Source organism: Eschrichtius robustus, chromosome 19 (genome assembly GCF_028021215.1).
Source record: "Eschrichtius robustus isolate mEscRob2 chromosome 19, mEscRob2.pri, whole genome shotgun sequence".
Taxonomy (NCBI): Eukaryota; Metazoa; Chordata; class Mammalia; order Artiodactyla; family Eschrichtiidae; genus Eschrichtius; species Eschrichtius robustus.
This window is the reverse complement of record NC_090842.1, coordinates 63,482,508-63,498,448: the sequence shown is the minus strand read 5'-3', so window position 1 is coordinate 63,498,448 and position 15,941 is coordinate 63,482,508. Positions and strand designations below refer to the sequence as shown.

The following is a 15,941-nucleotide window of genomic DNA, read 5'->3' as shown; positions in this document are numbered from 1 at the left end:
GTATGCATAGGAGTTTTCCAGTTAAAGAAGGAGAGTTGCAAGCATACATTCATCACTCATTCATTCAACAGGCATTTCTCAAGGCCTCCTATACATCAGGCTCTATGTTGGCCTATGCTGGGGATCCAGATCTAACTCTGATGGGGTCCCACTTTCAAGGTGCTCCCAGTCTGATGGGGGGACTCATGGGCAAAGACAGTTCCAGCCAGGGTGACTGGAGCGGGGACACAGGAGAAAGAAGGGTTGTGGGAGCTCAGAGCCGAGTGGTCAGGGTTTTCCCAGAACAGGAGAGGCGGATGCTAAGTCCTGAAAAATGAAAAGGGTGTTCCCAAGTGAAGTGAGGAAAGAGATGAGAGACGAATACAGCTAAACGTGAAGGAAGGACCAGAGAGTGCAGGGCCTCTGACACCCAGCTGAGAGGCATGGGTTTTGTCCGGGGGGAGCTGGGGAGCCATGGGAGGTCTGTGAGCTAGGGAAGGGCAGGGTCAACTCAGGGTGTAGAAAGACCATGTGAAGTATGAGCTGGAAGGGGAGAGACTAGGGGCAGGGAGGTTTGAAGGGAGGCTGAGAGGAGGATCCAGGTGGCTGGTGCTGTGGGGACAGAGAGTAGGGAATGACACAGAGAGTTGGGGACAGGAGCGATGGGGGTCTGCACCTACAGGCTCTGGGGCTGAGGGAGAGACAGAGGCGAGTATGGCTTGCCGGGGCCTGGCCTATGACATGCTGGGCAATGGGGCCACCCCGGAGCAGGGGAACCCAGGAGGAACAGGTTGGGAGACTGGGCATCCCTTTGAGATCTCCCTGCAGGGCTGTTCACCTGGGCTTGTGCAGCCTGCAGCTCGCGGCCCGCCCGCTCCCTGGCGGCCGCCTCCTCATCCAGCTGCTCCCGCAGCCCTGCCGCCTCCGCCTCCAGGGCTCGTGCCCGGGACCCCAGCGTCAGCTTCGCCCTGGTCTCCTCCTGCAGCAGCTCCTGAAGATGGATGGGAGAATGGATGTTAAGTGTGGGCAGGAGGGTGGGGAGGCCTGGGGGGAGCCGGGTGGTGAGAGTTGGGCTGGGATCACCTGGGCATCGTGGAGCTGGGCCTCCGTGCTGGTCAGCTCCTTGCTCAGCCTGATGGCTCTGGACTCGGCCTCGCTCAGTGCTCCAGACACAATCTCGAGTTCAGCCTGCAGGGAAGGGACATCTTCTAATGGTGCCTTCCAGCCAGCCAACCCCTCTGCTCCTCTGCCTCAAATCCCTACCACCCATTGCTGGTGAGGATGTAAAAAGGTGCAGCTGCCATGGAAACCAGTCTAGCAGCTCCTTAAAATGGTTAAATGCAGAGTTTCCATACAGCCCAGCAATTCCACTCCTAGGTGTGTACCCAGGAGAAATGAAAAGAAGTCTAGGCAAAAACTTGTACAGGGGTGTTCACGACAGCATTATTCGCAATTGCTGAAAGGCAGTAACAACCCAAATGTCCATCCACGGATGACTGGATAAACAAAATGTGGTCTATCCAGACAATGGAATATTATTTGGCCATAAAAAGGAATGAAGTACTGATACATGCTACAACAGGGATGAACCTTGAAAACATTATGCTAAGTGAAAGAAGCCAGACACAAAAGGACAAATATTGTATGATTCCATTTCTATGAAATGTCCAGAATAGGAAGTCTAGAGAGACAAAAGGGGATTAGTGGTTGCCGGGGCAGGGGATGGGACTGGGGGATGATGGCTGGACAGTACAGGATTTCCTTCTGGCCTGATGAAAATGTCCTAAAATTAGGTTATGGTGATGATTGTACAACTCTATGAATATACTAAAAACCATTGAATTGTACATTTTATTTTATTATTTTTAAAAAATATTCATTTATTTATTTTGACTGTGCTGGGTCTCAGTTGTGGCATGTGGGATCTGGTTCCCTGACCAGGGATCAAACCTAGGCCCCCTGCATTGGGAGCACGGAGTCTTACCCACTGGACCACCAGGGAAGTCTCGAATTGTACATTTTAAACGGGTGAATTATACGGTATGTGAGCTGTATTACAATAAAGCTGTTTCCCCGGCATGCAAATCACCACCACAATGATCCTGGGTGCAGCTCCTGGTCTCAACGTTCCTTTGCTGTAGGAATCCGGCAGCAGTTTACCACTTTCTCCCCCCTGGACTGTTGCCTCCATAGGGTAGGACCTCATCTGCTTTGTTCCCTGCTGTGTCCTCAGGGCTCACAAAAGGGCCTGGCACACAGTAGGTGCTCAGGAAATGTTTGTTGGGTGAGTGCCTCCAGCACATGTGTGTTACCCTGAACCTTCTTCTCTCCCTTTTTGAGGTTCACTTAACAAACAAGGTTGGGTTCAAATTCTGGCTGGTAAAAAAATTTATCTGAAAACTTGGAAATAAGAAAAGGCAGTGGTCAGGCGTCCTTTAGAAAGAACAGGACTGGGACTTCCCTGGTGGCGCAGTGGTTAAGAATCCACCTGCCGGGGCTTCCCTGGTGGCGCAGTGGTTGAGAATCTGCCTGCTGATGCAGGGGACGCGGGTTCGAGCCCTGGTCTGGGAGGATCCCACATGCCGCGGAGCGACTGGGCCCGTGAGCCACGGCTGCTGAGCCTGCGCGTCTGGAGCCTGTGCTCCGCAACAGGAGAGGCCGCGATAGTGAAGAGGCCCGCGCACCGCGATGATGAGTGGCCCCTGCTTGCCACAACTGGAGAGGGCCCTCGCACAGAAACGAAGACCCAACACAGCCAAAAATAAATATAAAAAAATAAATAAATAAATAAGACCCGGTGCAACCAAATAAATAAATAAATATTAAAAAAAAATAAATTAAAATAAGTAAACTTTAAAAAAAAAAAAAGAATCCACCTGCCAATGCAGGGGCCACGGGTTCGAGCCCTGGTCCGGGAAGATCCCACATGCCGCAGAGCAACTAAGCCCGTGCGCCACAACTACTGAGCCTGTGCTCTAGAGCCCGCGAGCCACAACTACTGAGCCCGTGTGCCACAACTACTGAAGCCTGCACGCCTAGAGCCCGTGCTCTGCAACAAGAGAAGCCACCGCAATGAGAAGTCCGCGCACTACAACGAAGAGTAACTCCTGCTCGCTGCAACTAGAGAAAGCCTGCGTGCAGCAACGAAGACCCAACGCGGCCAAAAATAAATAAATAAATAAATAAATCACTTTGTTGTACACTTGAAACTAACACATTGTAAATCAACTACACTTCTATAAAGCTTACATTTGATTGCCCTTTGGGACATTAACCAGTTTTGTCTCTGACTGTGCTATTTCGTTCCGGCATTCTCTCTTTTGCTGACTATACACACACCAATTTGTTGTTGTTTCTCTCCTTGAACATCTTTACATTCTGCTGGATCCCTCATTACTGCTTTTTTTTTTTAATATTTATGTTTTTATTGAAGTGTAATTGATTTACAATGTTGTGTTAGTTTCAGGTGTACAGCTGAGTGATTCAGTTATACATACATTATACACATATTCTTTTTCAGATTCTTTTCCCATATAGGTTATTACAAAATATTGAGTATAGTTCCCTGTGTTATACAGTAGGTCCTTGTAGTTCATCTATTTTATATATATTAGTGTGTATATGTTACTCCCAAATTCCTAATTTACCCCTCCCCTGCAACTTTCCCCTTTGGTAACCATAAGTTTGTTTTCTATGTCTGTGAGTCTGTTTCTGTTTTGTAAATAAGTTCATTTGTATCATTTTTTCAGATTCCACATATAAACGATATCATATGATATTTGTCTTTGTCTGACTTACTTCACTTAGTATGATAATCTCTAGGTCCATCCATGTTGCTGGAAATGGCATTATTTCATTCTTTTTTATGGTTCAATAATGCTTTAAATAAATCTTTGACATGGGCTTACTATGTCTTTGTATGACAGTCACGCTTTGAACTTTTGAAAATGATATTTTGAGCTGACCTTGGTACCTCCTGGCTGTGTGACCTGGGCAAGTGATTCCTATCTTTTTAAAAAAAAAAAAAATATATATATATATTTATTTATTTGGCTGCGCCAGGTCTTAGTTGTGGCACGCAGGATCTTCGTTGTGGCATGAGGGATATTTTAGTTGAGGAATGCATGCGGGATCTAGTTCCCTGACCAGGGATCAAACCCGGGCCCCCTGCATTGGGAGCATGGAGTCTTAACCACTGGACCACCAGGGAAGTGCCTGATTCCTATCTTTTTGGTCCTCAGTTTTTCTCATCTGTGAAATGGGGATGATCACAGGACCTACCTCCCAGGGCTGCTTTGAAGAGTCAATGAAATAATGAACGTAAAGTGACTAGCTCAGTGCCTGGCATATACCTGTGCTCAATATATAGGTACATCTGACAATTTTTGAGAGCCTACTGAGAACCCAGGAACTATTCTAAAAGCTTTCCAAGTTTAGGCTCGCTGGATTCACACACTGACCCTATGAGGTAGATACTATTATTAGTCCAAGTTTACATAAAGGGAAGGAAGCCGAGGCACAGAGAGGTTAGGCAATTTGCCTAAGATCACACAGCTACAAGTGGTGGAACTGAGATTTCAGCCCAGGCAGAATGGCTCTAGAGCTGCCCTGTCCAATATGGTAGCCACTAGCCTTAGGTGGCTATTTAACTTTAAAGTAATTAAAATTAAATAAAATGAAAATCCAGCTCCTCAGTTGTACTCCTCACATGCCAGGTGGATAGTGCAATTACAGAACATTTCCATCACTGAAGAAAGTTCTACTGACCAGTGCAACCTAGAACTCCTGCTATCAGCCACCAGACTCTACTCTTGGTGTCACTTTTATTTCTGTAATATGTAAAGTGCTTAGGACAATGAGCACTACGTAGCGTAATTCCATGGGGGCAGACCCTAGCTGTCCCCCCAAATCCCTTCTCCCCTGGTCCCACTGTGACAGGCTGTTAGGTAGGCCCATGGCTGCCAGCTAGAAACTATATTTCCCAGTCTCCTTTGCAGCTAGGTGTGGTCATGTGATTACGTTATGGCCATTGGAATGCAAGCCAAGTGATATATGCAAATTCCATCCCATCCTCTTTTCCCCTTCCTAAGCTGGAGCACACAGGTGCCCACAATCCAGATTTAACTCTGAAGATGAGGTCAATGCCCTCTGGGATAATGGAGTGACCTCATGGAGCATAAGTGTCCCGCCAGCCTCGACTGCTTACTCTGAGCCTATTTCCTGAGAGGGAAGACACATGTCTTTTATTCAAGCTGATGAATTCTGGAGTCTCTTTGTTATATCGACTTAACTTTCACCTTAACTATACACTCTTTTTTTTTTTTTTAACATTTTAATTAATTAATTAATTAATTAATTTATGGCTGTGTTAGGTCTCCGTTTCTGTGCTAGGGCTTTCTCTAGCTGCGGCAAGAGGGGGCCACTCTTCATCGCGGTGCGCGGGCCTCTCACTATCGCGGCCTCTCTTGTTGCGGAGCACAGGCTCCAGACGCGCAGGCTCAGTAATTGTGGCTCACGGGCCTAGTTGCTCCGTGGCATGTGGGATCTTCCCAGACCAGGGCTCGAACCCGTGTCCCCTGCATCGGCAGGCAGATTCTCAACCACTGCGCCACCAGGGAAGCCCCTATACACTCTTTTAATCTTGAAATTAAAAATGGTAACAGTGTTTTCCCCCCCTTGGGGTTGGGGAATTAAAAGTCATTCTTACCCGCTTTCTGCTTGTTTGTATTCTCAGTAATAAACAGGTATTGGTTGTTTAGGTAAAAAACATAATAAAATTAAAATTAAAAAAACCCACATTTCTTCTAACAGTCACAGTATGATATTGTCCTCACACAGGTCCAAGTATTCATGCTGGGTTTTTCTAATCAGACCATGGATTATTTAAGACCAGAAGATAAGAGGGTGGAGGGTGGGAGCTGTGGCAGGGTTAAGAGCTACAGGATCAGTCATGTCTGGGTTCACGCTTTGGCTCTGAGGGACCTAAGACAATCAACTTCACCTCCCTGGGCCTCAGTTTCCTTGTGTGTAAAATGGGAACAATATTAGCACTTCCCTCAAAGGAGCATTAGGAGGAGGCTTTGGCAAAATACACAGGATGTTTGGTGCATAGTAATCACTCACCAAATACTAGCTATTAATGTGTGCTTATGTTGGAAAAGTTGGAAAGGACAGTAGGGTTGATGTGGACCAAACTGAAGTCCAGAGAGGGCAGGCATCTCACCCAAAGCCACACAGCAGAGACCACCCCTGACCTAGCCGCCGCACTCACCTGGGCTCGCTGCAGCTTCTCAGTCGCCTCTGCTCGTGCCCGCTCCCCATCGCCAGCCCGGCCCTGCACCTCCTGCAACTGTGACTCCAGGCGACGCCTCCGTTGCTCACCCTCCTGACGCGTGGTCTGCAGGTTGCTTAGCTCCGTCCGTAGCTCAGACACTTCGGCCTCCAGAGCCAACCGGGTCTTCTCCCATGCACCTTTGCTCTGGTGGGGGAGAGAGACAGCAATGATTTATGATTCCCTTTCTCTACAAGACCAGGCACGTGAATACCCCAAGTCCTTTGTACTGTCTATTCCCTCTGGAACTCCTCATTGTTCCTTAAACACCCAGGCACATTCCTGCCTCAGGGCCTTTGCACTGGCTGTTCCCTCTGCCTGGAACATGTTTCCCTGTGATGCCAGGATGGCTCACCCATCATCTCCCTCAGTGTTTTACTCAGATGTCATCTTTTCACTGAATCTCTCCAAGGCCTTTCTATTTCAAATCACAACACGCCCCCTGGCCATTAGCACTCTGAAACCCCTTTCCTGTTCATCATCTTCCCATAGCACTTATGACCCCGCTATATATTATGAATGTGTTTAGATTGTTTACTCTCTGCCTTGCCTGCTAAAACGTGAGCTCCACAATGGAAGTGGGTATTGGTTGCTTGGCTCACAGCTGGGGCCCCCAGTACCACCCCGGGAATATACTACATATTCAATTAACATTTGCTGAATGCAAGATGGATCAGGGACATGAATACGTGAGGAGAAAAGTGGGCTGGCCTAGAACCAGCCAGAGGTACCTCCTCCAACCCAGCATCCTGCTTCCCCTTCCCATGGCTCCCCAGACACCCCTCCTCCATCTCAACCCACCCTCCGGGCTTGCTCCAGCTGCTCTGCCATCTCTCCCAGCGCCTGGCCATGGCGCTGCCGCAGCTCCTGCACCGCCACCTCATGAACGCGCGTCTCCTCCTCCAGAGTCTTCTTCAACTCTGTCACCTCCTGTTCTCTCTTGGACCTTGTATTGGGGAAGCGGAAGGGAACAGAATTTCAGAATAGAGGAAGGCTGGGACTTTGAAGGAGCCCCTGACTGCTGGTTGTGCCTCCTTTTATTCTTTCCCTCCAAGGATGGGGACGCTCACTCTACATTCCCCAAGGGATCTGGGCAGTGATGCTGCAGAAGAAGGGTGGCTTTAAGGGTGAGCTCCTACGCATCTTTCGAAACCCTATTCAAAAGGCCCCTTCTCAAAGAAGTCTTTTTGGGCTCCCTCCCATAGAGTGATACAAGGGCCTTCTCTGATCATCCACGATGCCCTGTCGTACTCCATTAAAGCTCACTTTGTTCTGGACTGTGTCTGTCCTTGCTCGAATCTGCCTACCCCTGGACTGGGAGTTCTCGAGGGCAATGCCTGAGTCTTGAGTCTTGACTCATCTCTGTCCCCAGCTTGGCCCACGCTGGGCCCAGAGCCAGTGTCCGATAAACAACTGTTGAAAGACTAAACAACTGTGCAGATGGAGAGCTTGGACCCACATCCTTTTCCCTGCCCAGCCCCCGGCCCCCCACGTGCCCGGCCTGTGCCAGCTGCAGGCCACCCAGCCTCACCGGAGCTCCTGCTGCGCGTTGGTGGAGTCCAGCGTGTCCTCCAGCTCGCTCCGCAGCGCCTCCAGCTCCTCGCCCAGGTCCCGGCGCTGCTTCTCTGCCTTGGCCCTGGCTGCGCGCTCAGCCTCCAGGTCCTCCTGGGCCTCGGCCAGCCCCGCTTGTGCTTCCCGCAGGGATTTGAGCAGCTGGGCCCGGGCCCCGCCCTCCTGCTCTGTCCTGGGGGTGGACGAGGACCAGGGGGTTGGTATAGGGGCAGGCAGGGGGTGGGGATGATTTCTAGGGGTTGGAGGGGCCAGACACGGCCAGTCCCGGGTTAAAAGCCCAGCTCTGCCCTTGGGCACGTGTCTCCAGTACTCAGAGCCTCAGCTTTCTTAGCTGTAAAATGGGGATGACACCACCAGTAATCACAGGGACACTCATTAAGTTCCTGCCACTTGAGAGCACTTTACTTTATCATCTTGTGTAATGTTCACGCCAAACGAGGAAACTGGGGCCCAGAGCGGGAAAGTACTTGCCCTGGTCACATGGTCAGTGGGTGGCTGACCCCAGAGTCCCTCCTCCTAACCCCTATGGGATCGACCTCTTGCAAAGAGAAGCTGAATGGAGCGGCAGTGTGGACTCTGGGTTAAATGGCTCAGGGAGGTGGTCCAGTGGTTAGGACTCTGTACTTCCACTGCAAGGGGCGTGGGTTCGATCCCTGGTCTGGGAACTAAGATTTCACAAGCCGTGTGGCGGCAGGCAAAAAAAAAAAAAAGGAAGGAAAAGAAAAGAAAAAACAAACAAAAATCCCTGTAAGAATGGCTCAGGGAGATGCATTGACCATGGTCTGTATGCCCTGCTCGGCCACCTGCCCTGGCAAGTGACAGCTTCTCTGAACTGCAGGCTCCTGGTCTGTGAGAGAGCGTGACTGCCCCCCTTCACAGGGCTGCCGCGAGGATGGCAATGTAGCGCCAAAGGCTACGTGTTATATGATTCCACTGCCGTGAAAGAGCAAGAATTGGCAAATCCTATGTGGACAGAAAGCAAATTGGTGGTTGCCAGGGGTTGAGGGGAGGGGAGAAATTGGAAGTGATTGCTTAATAGGATTTTTGTTTTTGAGGTGATGAAAATGTTCTGAATAGAGGTAGTGGTTACACAACATCGCAAACGTACCAAATGCCACTGAACTGTATGCTTTAAAATGGTTAATTTTTTTTTCTTTTTGGCTGTGCCACGCATCTTGCAGGATCTCAGTTCTCCAACCAGGAACTGAACCCGGGCCATGGCAGTGAAAGCACGGAGTCCTAACTGCTAGACCACCAGGGAACTCCTTAAAATGGTTAATTTTGTTATGTGAATTTCACCTCAATACAAAAGAAAACGGAAAAAAATAACAACGGCAATAATAGAAGGTAAGAACAGACACATGCAGCAGCTAATGAGGGCTTAGGGCGTGCCAAGCATGTTCTCAGCCCTTTCTCATTTAATCCCTACACTAATCCTAGGAGAGTTTCTATAATCATGCCCTTTTTCCAGATAGAGAAACTGAGGCTCGAGAGGTGATGTCACCCAGGTGAGGTCACATGGCCAAAAAGGGGAGGAGCCAGGATTTGAACCCAGAAGTCAGGCTGGAGGGTGCGTGTTCTTAACCCCCCTCCACCAACCCCGTGTCCCATCGATTCTCAGATGCGCAATTTCCCCACATTGTAACCTCTCTGAAATCAAGCTGTGCCCATACACAAGGGCACCTCGGGTCGCATGGAGCGCAGTGGGTGAAAAGCATTTGAAACACTGCGCATCATATCTGGCACACAGTAAGTGCTGAATAATTGTGAATGACTGTAATTATGATGATTATGATTCCTAAGATGGCCAGACCACCTATCCAATCACAGTGGATTCTGGGCTGTTTGGTTTTTAGAGGCTGGGGTTGTGGGAGAAGAAGAAATAGCATTTCCTTGCCTCTGTGCAAGAAACTGTGTAAGTTACTAGACACGTAGGGCCCGGTTTCAGTTTTCCCTTAACCAGGTGGGCTTGGAACTCTTGTGTCCATCTTACAGAAGGGGAAGTGAGGCTCAGAGTGGGTGTGCACGGCTGGTGAGCGGCTCGGTCGAGCTCTGTACCTGCGGGAGGGTCTCGCCGGGCACCCCCAACGCTGGCAGGTGGCGCCCCCGTGCTGTGCACCCCCCCACCCCCGGCCCACCCCGCACCTGGCCAAGGCGACCTGCAGCTCCTCCTCCTTGCGGCCCAGCTGGGCCCGCAGCTCCTCCGCCCGCTGCTGCTGTTCTACCATCTGCTCCTGCAGCTCTGAGCCCTCCACGTCCAGCCGCCGCTTCAGCTTCTCCAGCTCCTGGCGGCTCTTCTCCTCCTTCCGGAGGCGATCTGGAGGCGGGAGGTGGGGGGGGTGGGGCATGCACAAGGGAGCCAGACCCACACACCCAGGGAGACCCACGGCCCCGCAATCAGGCTGAGCTCAGCATCTCTTTCCACCCCTCCCCCTCTTTCCCAGCTTCCCCATCCCTGGGATCGCCCACTGGTCCCCAGACCCCCACATGCCTTCTCCCCTCCGCCCCCCAGTGACAGCCCCTGCTCCTGCTCGCTGGCTGTCTCTGCCCTGTCCTTTCCTCCCTGCCTCCCCGGCCTCCTCCTGTGCTCTCTCCCTTCTGTTTCTGCTTCTGAGTCCACGGCAAGGGACAGAGATAAAAAAGTGTCTGAAACAGCTAGTGGGACCGTCAGATTGAGAGAGTGACCCAAGACACTTAGGAGTGAGTAAGAGAATTGGATGGAGAGAGACAGAAACAACTTAAGAGCTGGGAGGACACCTAACCTGTCCCGAGTCTTCTTTCCTGCCCCCATTTAACAGATATGACCACTGAGGCCCCACAGCACACGAGGGTCACCCGAGGTACCCCCTGACCCCGCTGGAGTGTGCACTGGCCCCCACTGAGGGGCAGGCGCTCACCCTCCATGTCTGCAATCGTGGCCTCGTATTTGAGTCGAAGCTTATTGAGGCTCTTGACTTTCTCCTCCTCCTCAGCCGCCTGGGATGAGAACTCGGCCAGACGCTCCTCCAGCAGCTTCCGCTCCTGAGGGTGGTGGGAGGTGGCGGTGGGGTGTCAGGGGCCCGACCCTCATCTTTGATATCATTCTCATCTGCGTTTCTGCTCATCTCCATCCGTCCCTGACCTTTCCTGCTCCCACCCCCTTCCCTCCTTTTGCATCCTTTAGGGTCTAGGGACCCGTCCCACCCCCACCGGGTTCACGCCTGTTAACTATGGAGACTCCCACTATTTGAAGGACACTTCCATTCATTAACCCATTGGCCCACAGATGGATACTGAGGTTGATTCAAATCAACTGCTGTTATAAACAACACTGCAGTGAACATCTTTGCACATGTGCTGCACTTATGGGTGAGTTCTGGAGCCTTGTGACTACTCCAGGTCCGACTCATAGACCAGCAGCGTCAGCACCAAATGGGAGCTTGCTAGGAACGGAATCTCAGGTTCCACCCCAGACGCGCTGAATCAGAATCTGCATTTTAACAAGTTCTCCATATAATTCCTGGACACACTGGAGTTTGAGAAGCACTGGCCTGGAGCAGCTCTTTTCTTTTTTCTTTCTGTTTATTATTTTTATTTATTATTTTATTTTTTAATTTATTTTTGAGCAGCACTTTTCCAACTGTGAGTGGTTTTGGAAATCAAGGCAGTGGGTCCGCACTACCTCAAAAAGGAACAAATAGAACAGAGTAGAAGAGAAGAGCCACTGCATCCAAGGAATGCTGCAGAAAACTGTGCATCCTTGAGCTCTCAACTCAGGCACCATTGCCTCCAGGAAGCCTGCCCTGGCTACCCCTAGCACAAGTCAGGCCACCCCACTTCCATGGTTTTCTGTTCTTTTCTGACAGTTTATAATTAGTTCATGATGCGTGGTTATGTTGATTTCCTGGGGTGACTCATCTAGCTTCCCTCTCCCCCCATGCCCCTGTGAGGACAGAAATGGTTTTCTAGTTAGTTAAATGCCATATCCCCTGTGCCTAGCCCAGTCCTGGCTGTGCCAGGTTAAAGATGATGGCAGACTCTTCACCATGTCCCCAGACAGAGGCAGAGTCTAATTCCCCAACCCTTGAATCTAGACTGAGTCTACTTTAAGCTCAGTGGTCTGCAGACCACAGCCTGCAGGCCAAATATGGCCCACTGCTTGTGTTTATATATAAAGTTTTATTGGGACACAGCCACGCCCATTTGATCACGGACCATCTGTGGCTGCTTTCATGCTACAATGGCAGAATTGAGTGGTTGTCACAGAAACGGCGTGGCCTGCCAAGGCCTGAATATTTACTATATAGCCTTCTAGAGAAAATGTTTGCCAACACCTGATCTATAGAATTCAAGGGTAGTGATGTCGTGTCAGTTCCAGCCTTAAGCCTTTCAGAGACCTGCCCACTTCCACTTCTTTTTCTGGGAACCCTGAGCTGCCAGGTGAGAAACCCAGGCTCTCCCATGGGCAGAGAGGTCATGCAAAAGAGCACCCGGACACCAGCCCTCCAGTGCCCGCCACTACGTCACCACGACTGCCTAAGGGGACCACAGCCCAGCCCACCCACACAACGATGGGATGTAATGAAATGGGGGTTGTTTTTAGCGATGCAGCTTTGGGGTGTCTGATGATCCAGAGATAGATAATGACATAATAGCTGCTCAATAAATACCAGCTTGAGTGAAGCTGCGACAGAGACGCAAGGAGATGGAAAGGGTTCAAAGGAGACACAGCCAAGACCGAGAGTTCGAAGACCCCTAGAGGTGGGGCAAGGCTGGGGGGGATGCAGAGAAGGACCCATGCTCACCAGTGAGCCCACTCCCCCTGCCCTTGGGGCTCACAGCCCACCCACCTTGCTCAGCTTGCCGTTCTGATCTTCCAAGAGTAACAGATCCTCCCCCAACTTTTTCAGCTTTGCCTCCGTCGTCACTTTCTCCAGCTGCAGCTTCTGCCGGGCCCCTTCCTCAGCCTCGAGGTGGGTCTCCAGCTCCTGCAGTGGGGAGAAGGCAGGGTTGAGGACCCAGCGGCTGGGGACTGGCGTGTGATGGGAAGGATGGGTGGAGGGGATGGTTCACGGATCTCCGGGGCTCGTGGCTCAGACAGGTCCACAATCTGGGTGGGGCTGGGAAGGATCCAACGCTTACTTTTCATTCATTGGGTTAATAAACACTGATTGAGTGCCTGGTGGGGGCCAGGCACTGTTTGAGGTATTAGGATAGATAAAAATCTTTGTCTATCACATTGAAATCACATTCTTGTGTGTGTGTGTGAAGATTATAAACATCATAAATAAACATATCACAGAGATGGGCACTGTCCACTATGGCAGTCACCAGGCACGTGTGGCGATTTGTGGTGTGAGACTGGAAATTAAGATTCAATATTTTGCAATGACATGGACGGACCTCAAGGGCATTATGCTAAGTGAAATAAGTCAGACAGAGAAAGACAAATACCAGACAATCTCACTTATGAGTGGAATCTAAGAAACAAAACTAAAACAAGAAAAAAACACAAGCTCAGGGCTTTCCTGGTGGCGCAGTGGTTGGGAATCCACCTGCCAATGCAGGGGACACGGGTTCGATCCCTGGTCCGGGAAGATCCCACATGCCGTGGAGCAGCTAAGCCCATGTGCCACAACTACTGAGCCCAAGTGCTGCAACTACTGAAGCCTGCGTGCCTAGAGCCCATGCTCCACAGCGGGGGAAGCCACCTCAATGAGAAGCCTGCGCACCGCAAGGAAGTGTAGCCCCCGCTCACCACAACTAGAGAAAGCCCACATGCAGCAACAAAGACCCAACACAGCCAAAAATAAATAAATAAATAAATAATTTAAAAAAACAAAAAAACAAAAAAACGCAAGCTCAGGGAATTCCTGGTGGTCCAATGGTTAGGACTTGGTGCTCTCACTGCCGAGGGCCTGGGTTCAATCCCTGATTGGGAAACTAAGATCCCGCAAGCTGAGTGGCACAACAAAACAAAACAAAACAAAACCCACGGGCTCACACATGCAGAGAAAAGATTGGTGGTTGCCAGAGGTGTGTGGGTAGGGAGGTGGGAGAAATGGGTGAAGGGGCTCAAACTTCCAGTTATGAAATAAGTCATGGGGATGTAATGTACAGCATGGCGGCTATAGTTAATAATACTGTATTGTGTATTTGAAAATTGCTAAGGGAGTAGATCTTAAAAATTCTCATCACAAGAAAAATTTTTTTCTAACTACTTAAGGCGCTGGATGTAAATTAGACTTATTGTGGTGATCACTTTGCAATGCATATAGATATCGAATCATTATGTGTACCCCTGAAACTAATATAATGTTATATGTCAATTACACCTCAATTTAAAAAAATTCACTATTACGTGTGGCCTTGATGGCTGGTAAAATTGGGAGTCCCTATAATGGCCTAATCACAAGTCCTTCTACCTGCCCTGCTACCAAAGATAAGGTCCCCTAACCAATAACCCTCTGTATCCTGGGGACCAGACAGGGTACCTGCTTATCCCTATCTAGTAGGCTTCAGTTACCTGCTAGTCCTCGGAATTATTTAAACAAACCAATCGGGAATTCCCTGGTGGTCCAGCGGTTACGACTCTGCACTTCCACTGCAGGGGGCATGGGTTCGATCCCTGGTCGGGGAACTAAGATCCCGCATGCCGTGTGGCACGGCCAAAAAATAAATAAATAAATAAAATAAACAAACCAATCACATCTTCCTGCAGGAACCAGGGGTCACCTCATCCTCTTGTTACTACTAAGCTTGCCTCTCACAGCTGCAGCTTGTTCATGCCATTCCTGAATGCAACCCCACTGTGACTCTCTGCCATGGTGTCTGCCTCCCTCAGGCTGTGAATACTTGTGACTAATAATGTGCTTTCTATCCCATCTGTCCAGGATCAGGTGTGGTGTGTTAGGCCATCTCCATAACCACAGGGCAGGGCAGGATCCCTGTCCCCCTCACCAATGGGGTCAAGAGGAGGTGATTAAAACACTACTGAGTTCTAAAAAAAAAAACAAAACACTACTGAGTTCTTAAAATGTGACCAGTCTGAGGAGCTGAATTTTCAATTTAATTCGATTTCTTTTAAATTTAAAACCAGTCACTCAATCAATTATTGGGGAAATTTAAGTATGTTTGGATCAACTTGGGGATGTTAATCTACTTTTTTTCACTGAATAAGTTATGAAATACAAATGCAGATGAAGTCCTGCCAATGAAAACTTAGCATCTGAATTGAGATGTGCCTTAAGTGTAAAATACACAATGGATTTTCAAGGGGAACCATGGCAGGGCAGCCTGCCTTGGAATGCAGCAGCACAGAGGCAAATGGAGCCAGGAGATGGAGAGAGGCAGAGTAGTGAAGCTACTGCTTGAGCACCCGGATCCAGCCATGCCTGAAGCTTACACATTCTAGAGTCTCCCATTAATTTGAAAGCAAAAAAAAAAAAGTATTCTTTTTGCTTAAGACACTTTGAGCTGAGTTTTGTTTTGTTTCATTTTTTCAAATTCATGGCCAAAAGAGGCAGAGTTTGCTGAAGCAAAGATGTGTGGGGTAAACAGAAGGGGTGGGGGGGGCTGGCCTCGGGCGCACGGGGGCCAGACCTGTATATGTTGCTGCAGCCTCCTCTTCTCGGTTTGCAGCTGGCGGCTGCACTCCTCCTCCTCGCCCACACGGGCCTCTAGCTCCGACACCACCAGTTCGAGCTCCTGCTTTCGGGCTGCCAGCCGCCCCCGGGTCTCCTCAGTCTCAGCACACAATTCTGCCTCTGCTCGCAGTTGCTCTGCCAGGCGGGCACGCTCCTCTTCCAGCTGGGGGTGGGGTGGGAGGTCAGCGTCTGTTAGGTGGTGCTCCCAGGATGGCCCTCACTGGAGCACCAGGTCCCTCCTGCCCCCTGAGTTACTTTGCCCTTTGAGGCCTGGGGGGCAGGAGGGAGGGATGGAAGACAGTCCCCCATCCTGCTCCTCAGGGTGACCCCTAGTCACCAAGTCAGACCCCTGGGTGCCTCCCTCTCCCTCACCTCCCTACAGCCCATCAGTCCCCAGCTCCATCCCTCCTGCCCCCCTCCTCTCTCCCCATAAC

At 50.1% G+C, this 15,941-nt stretch overlaps 1 protein-coding gene across 2 annotated transcripts in view; it reads right to left on the bottom strand.

Annotated features, from left to right (window-relative positions):
* Window positions 1-15,941, bottom strand: part of MYH14 (myosin heavy chain 14) — an 87,566-nt gene that overhangs the window by 24,881 nt on the left and 46,744 nt on the right. For both annotated transcript variants that reach the window (XM_068527447.1, XM_068527448.1), the window contains 9 exons: window positions 15,464-15,670; window positions 12,712-12,849; window positions 10,780-10,903; window positions 10,028-10,199; window positions 7,842-8,054; window positions 7,112-7,256; window positions 6,251-6,457; window positions 1,063-1,167; window positions 818-970 (listed from right to left, as the gene is read on the bottom strand). In XM_068527447.1, the coding sequence (XP_068383548.1) occupies window positions 818-970; window positions 1,063-1,167; window positions 6,251-6,457; window positions 7,112-7,256; window positions 7,842-8,054; window positions 10,028-10,199; window positions 10,780-10,903; window positions 12,712-12,849; window positions 15,464-15,670 (1,464 nt within the window). The remainder of the gene's footprint in view (window positions 1-817; window positions 971-1,062; window positions 1,168-6,250; window positions 6,458-7,111; window positions 7,257-7,841; window positions 8,055-10,027; window positions 10,200-10,779; window positions 10,904-12,711; window positions 12,850-15,463; window positions 15,671-15,941) is intronic.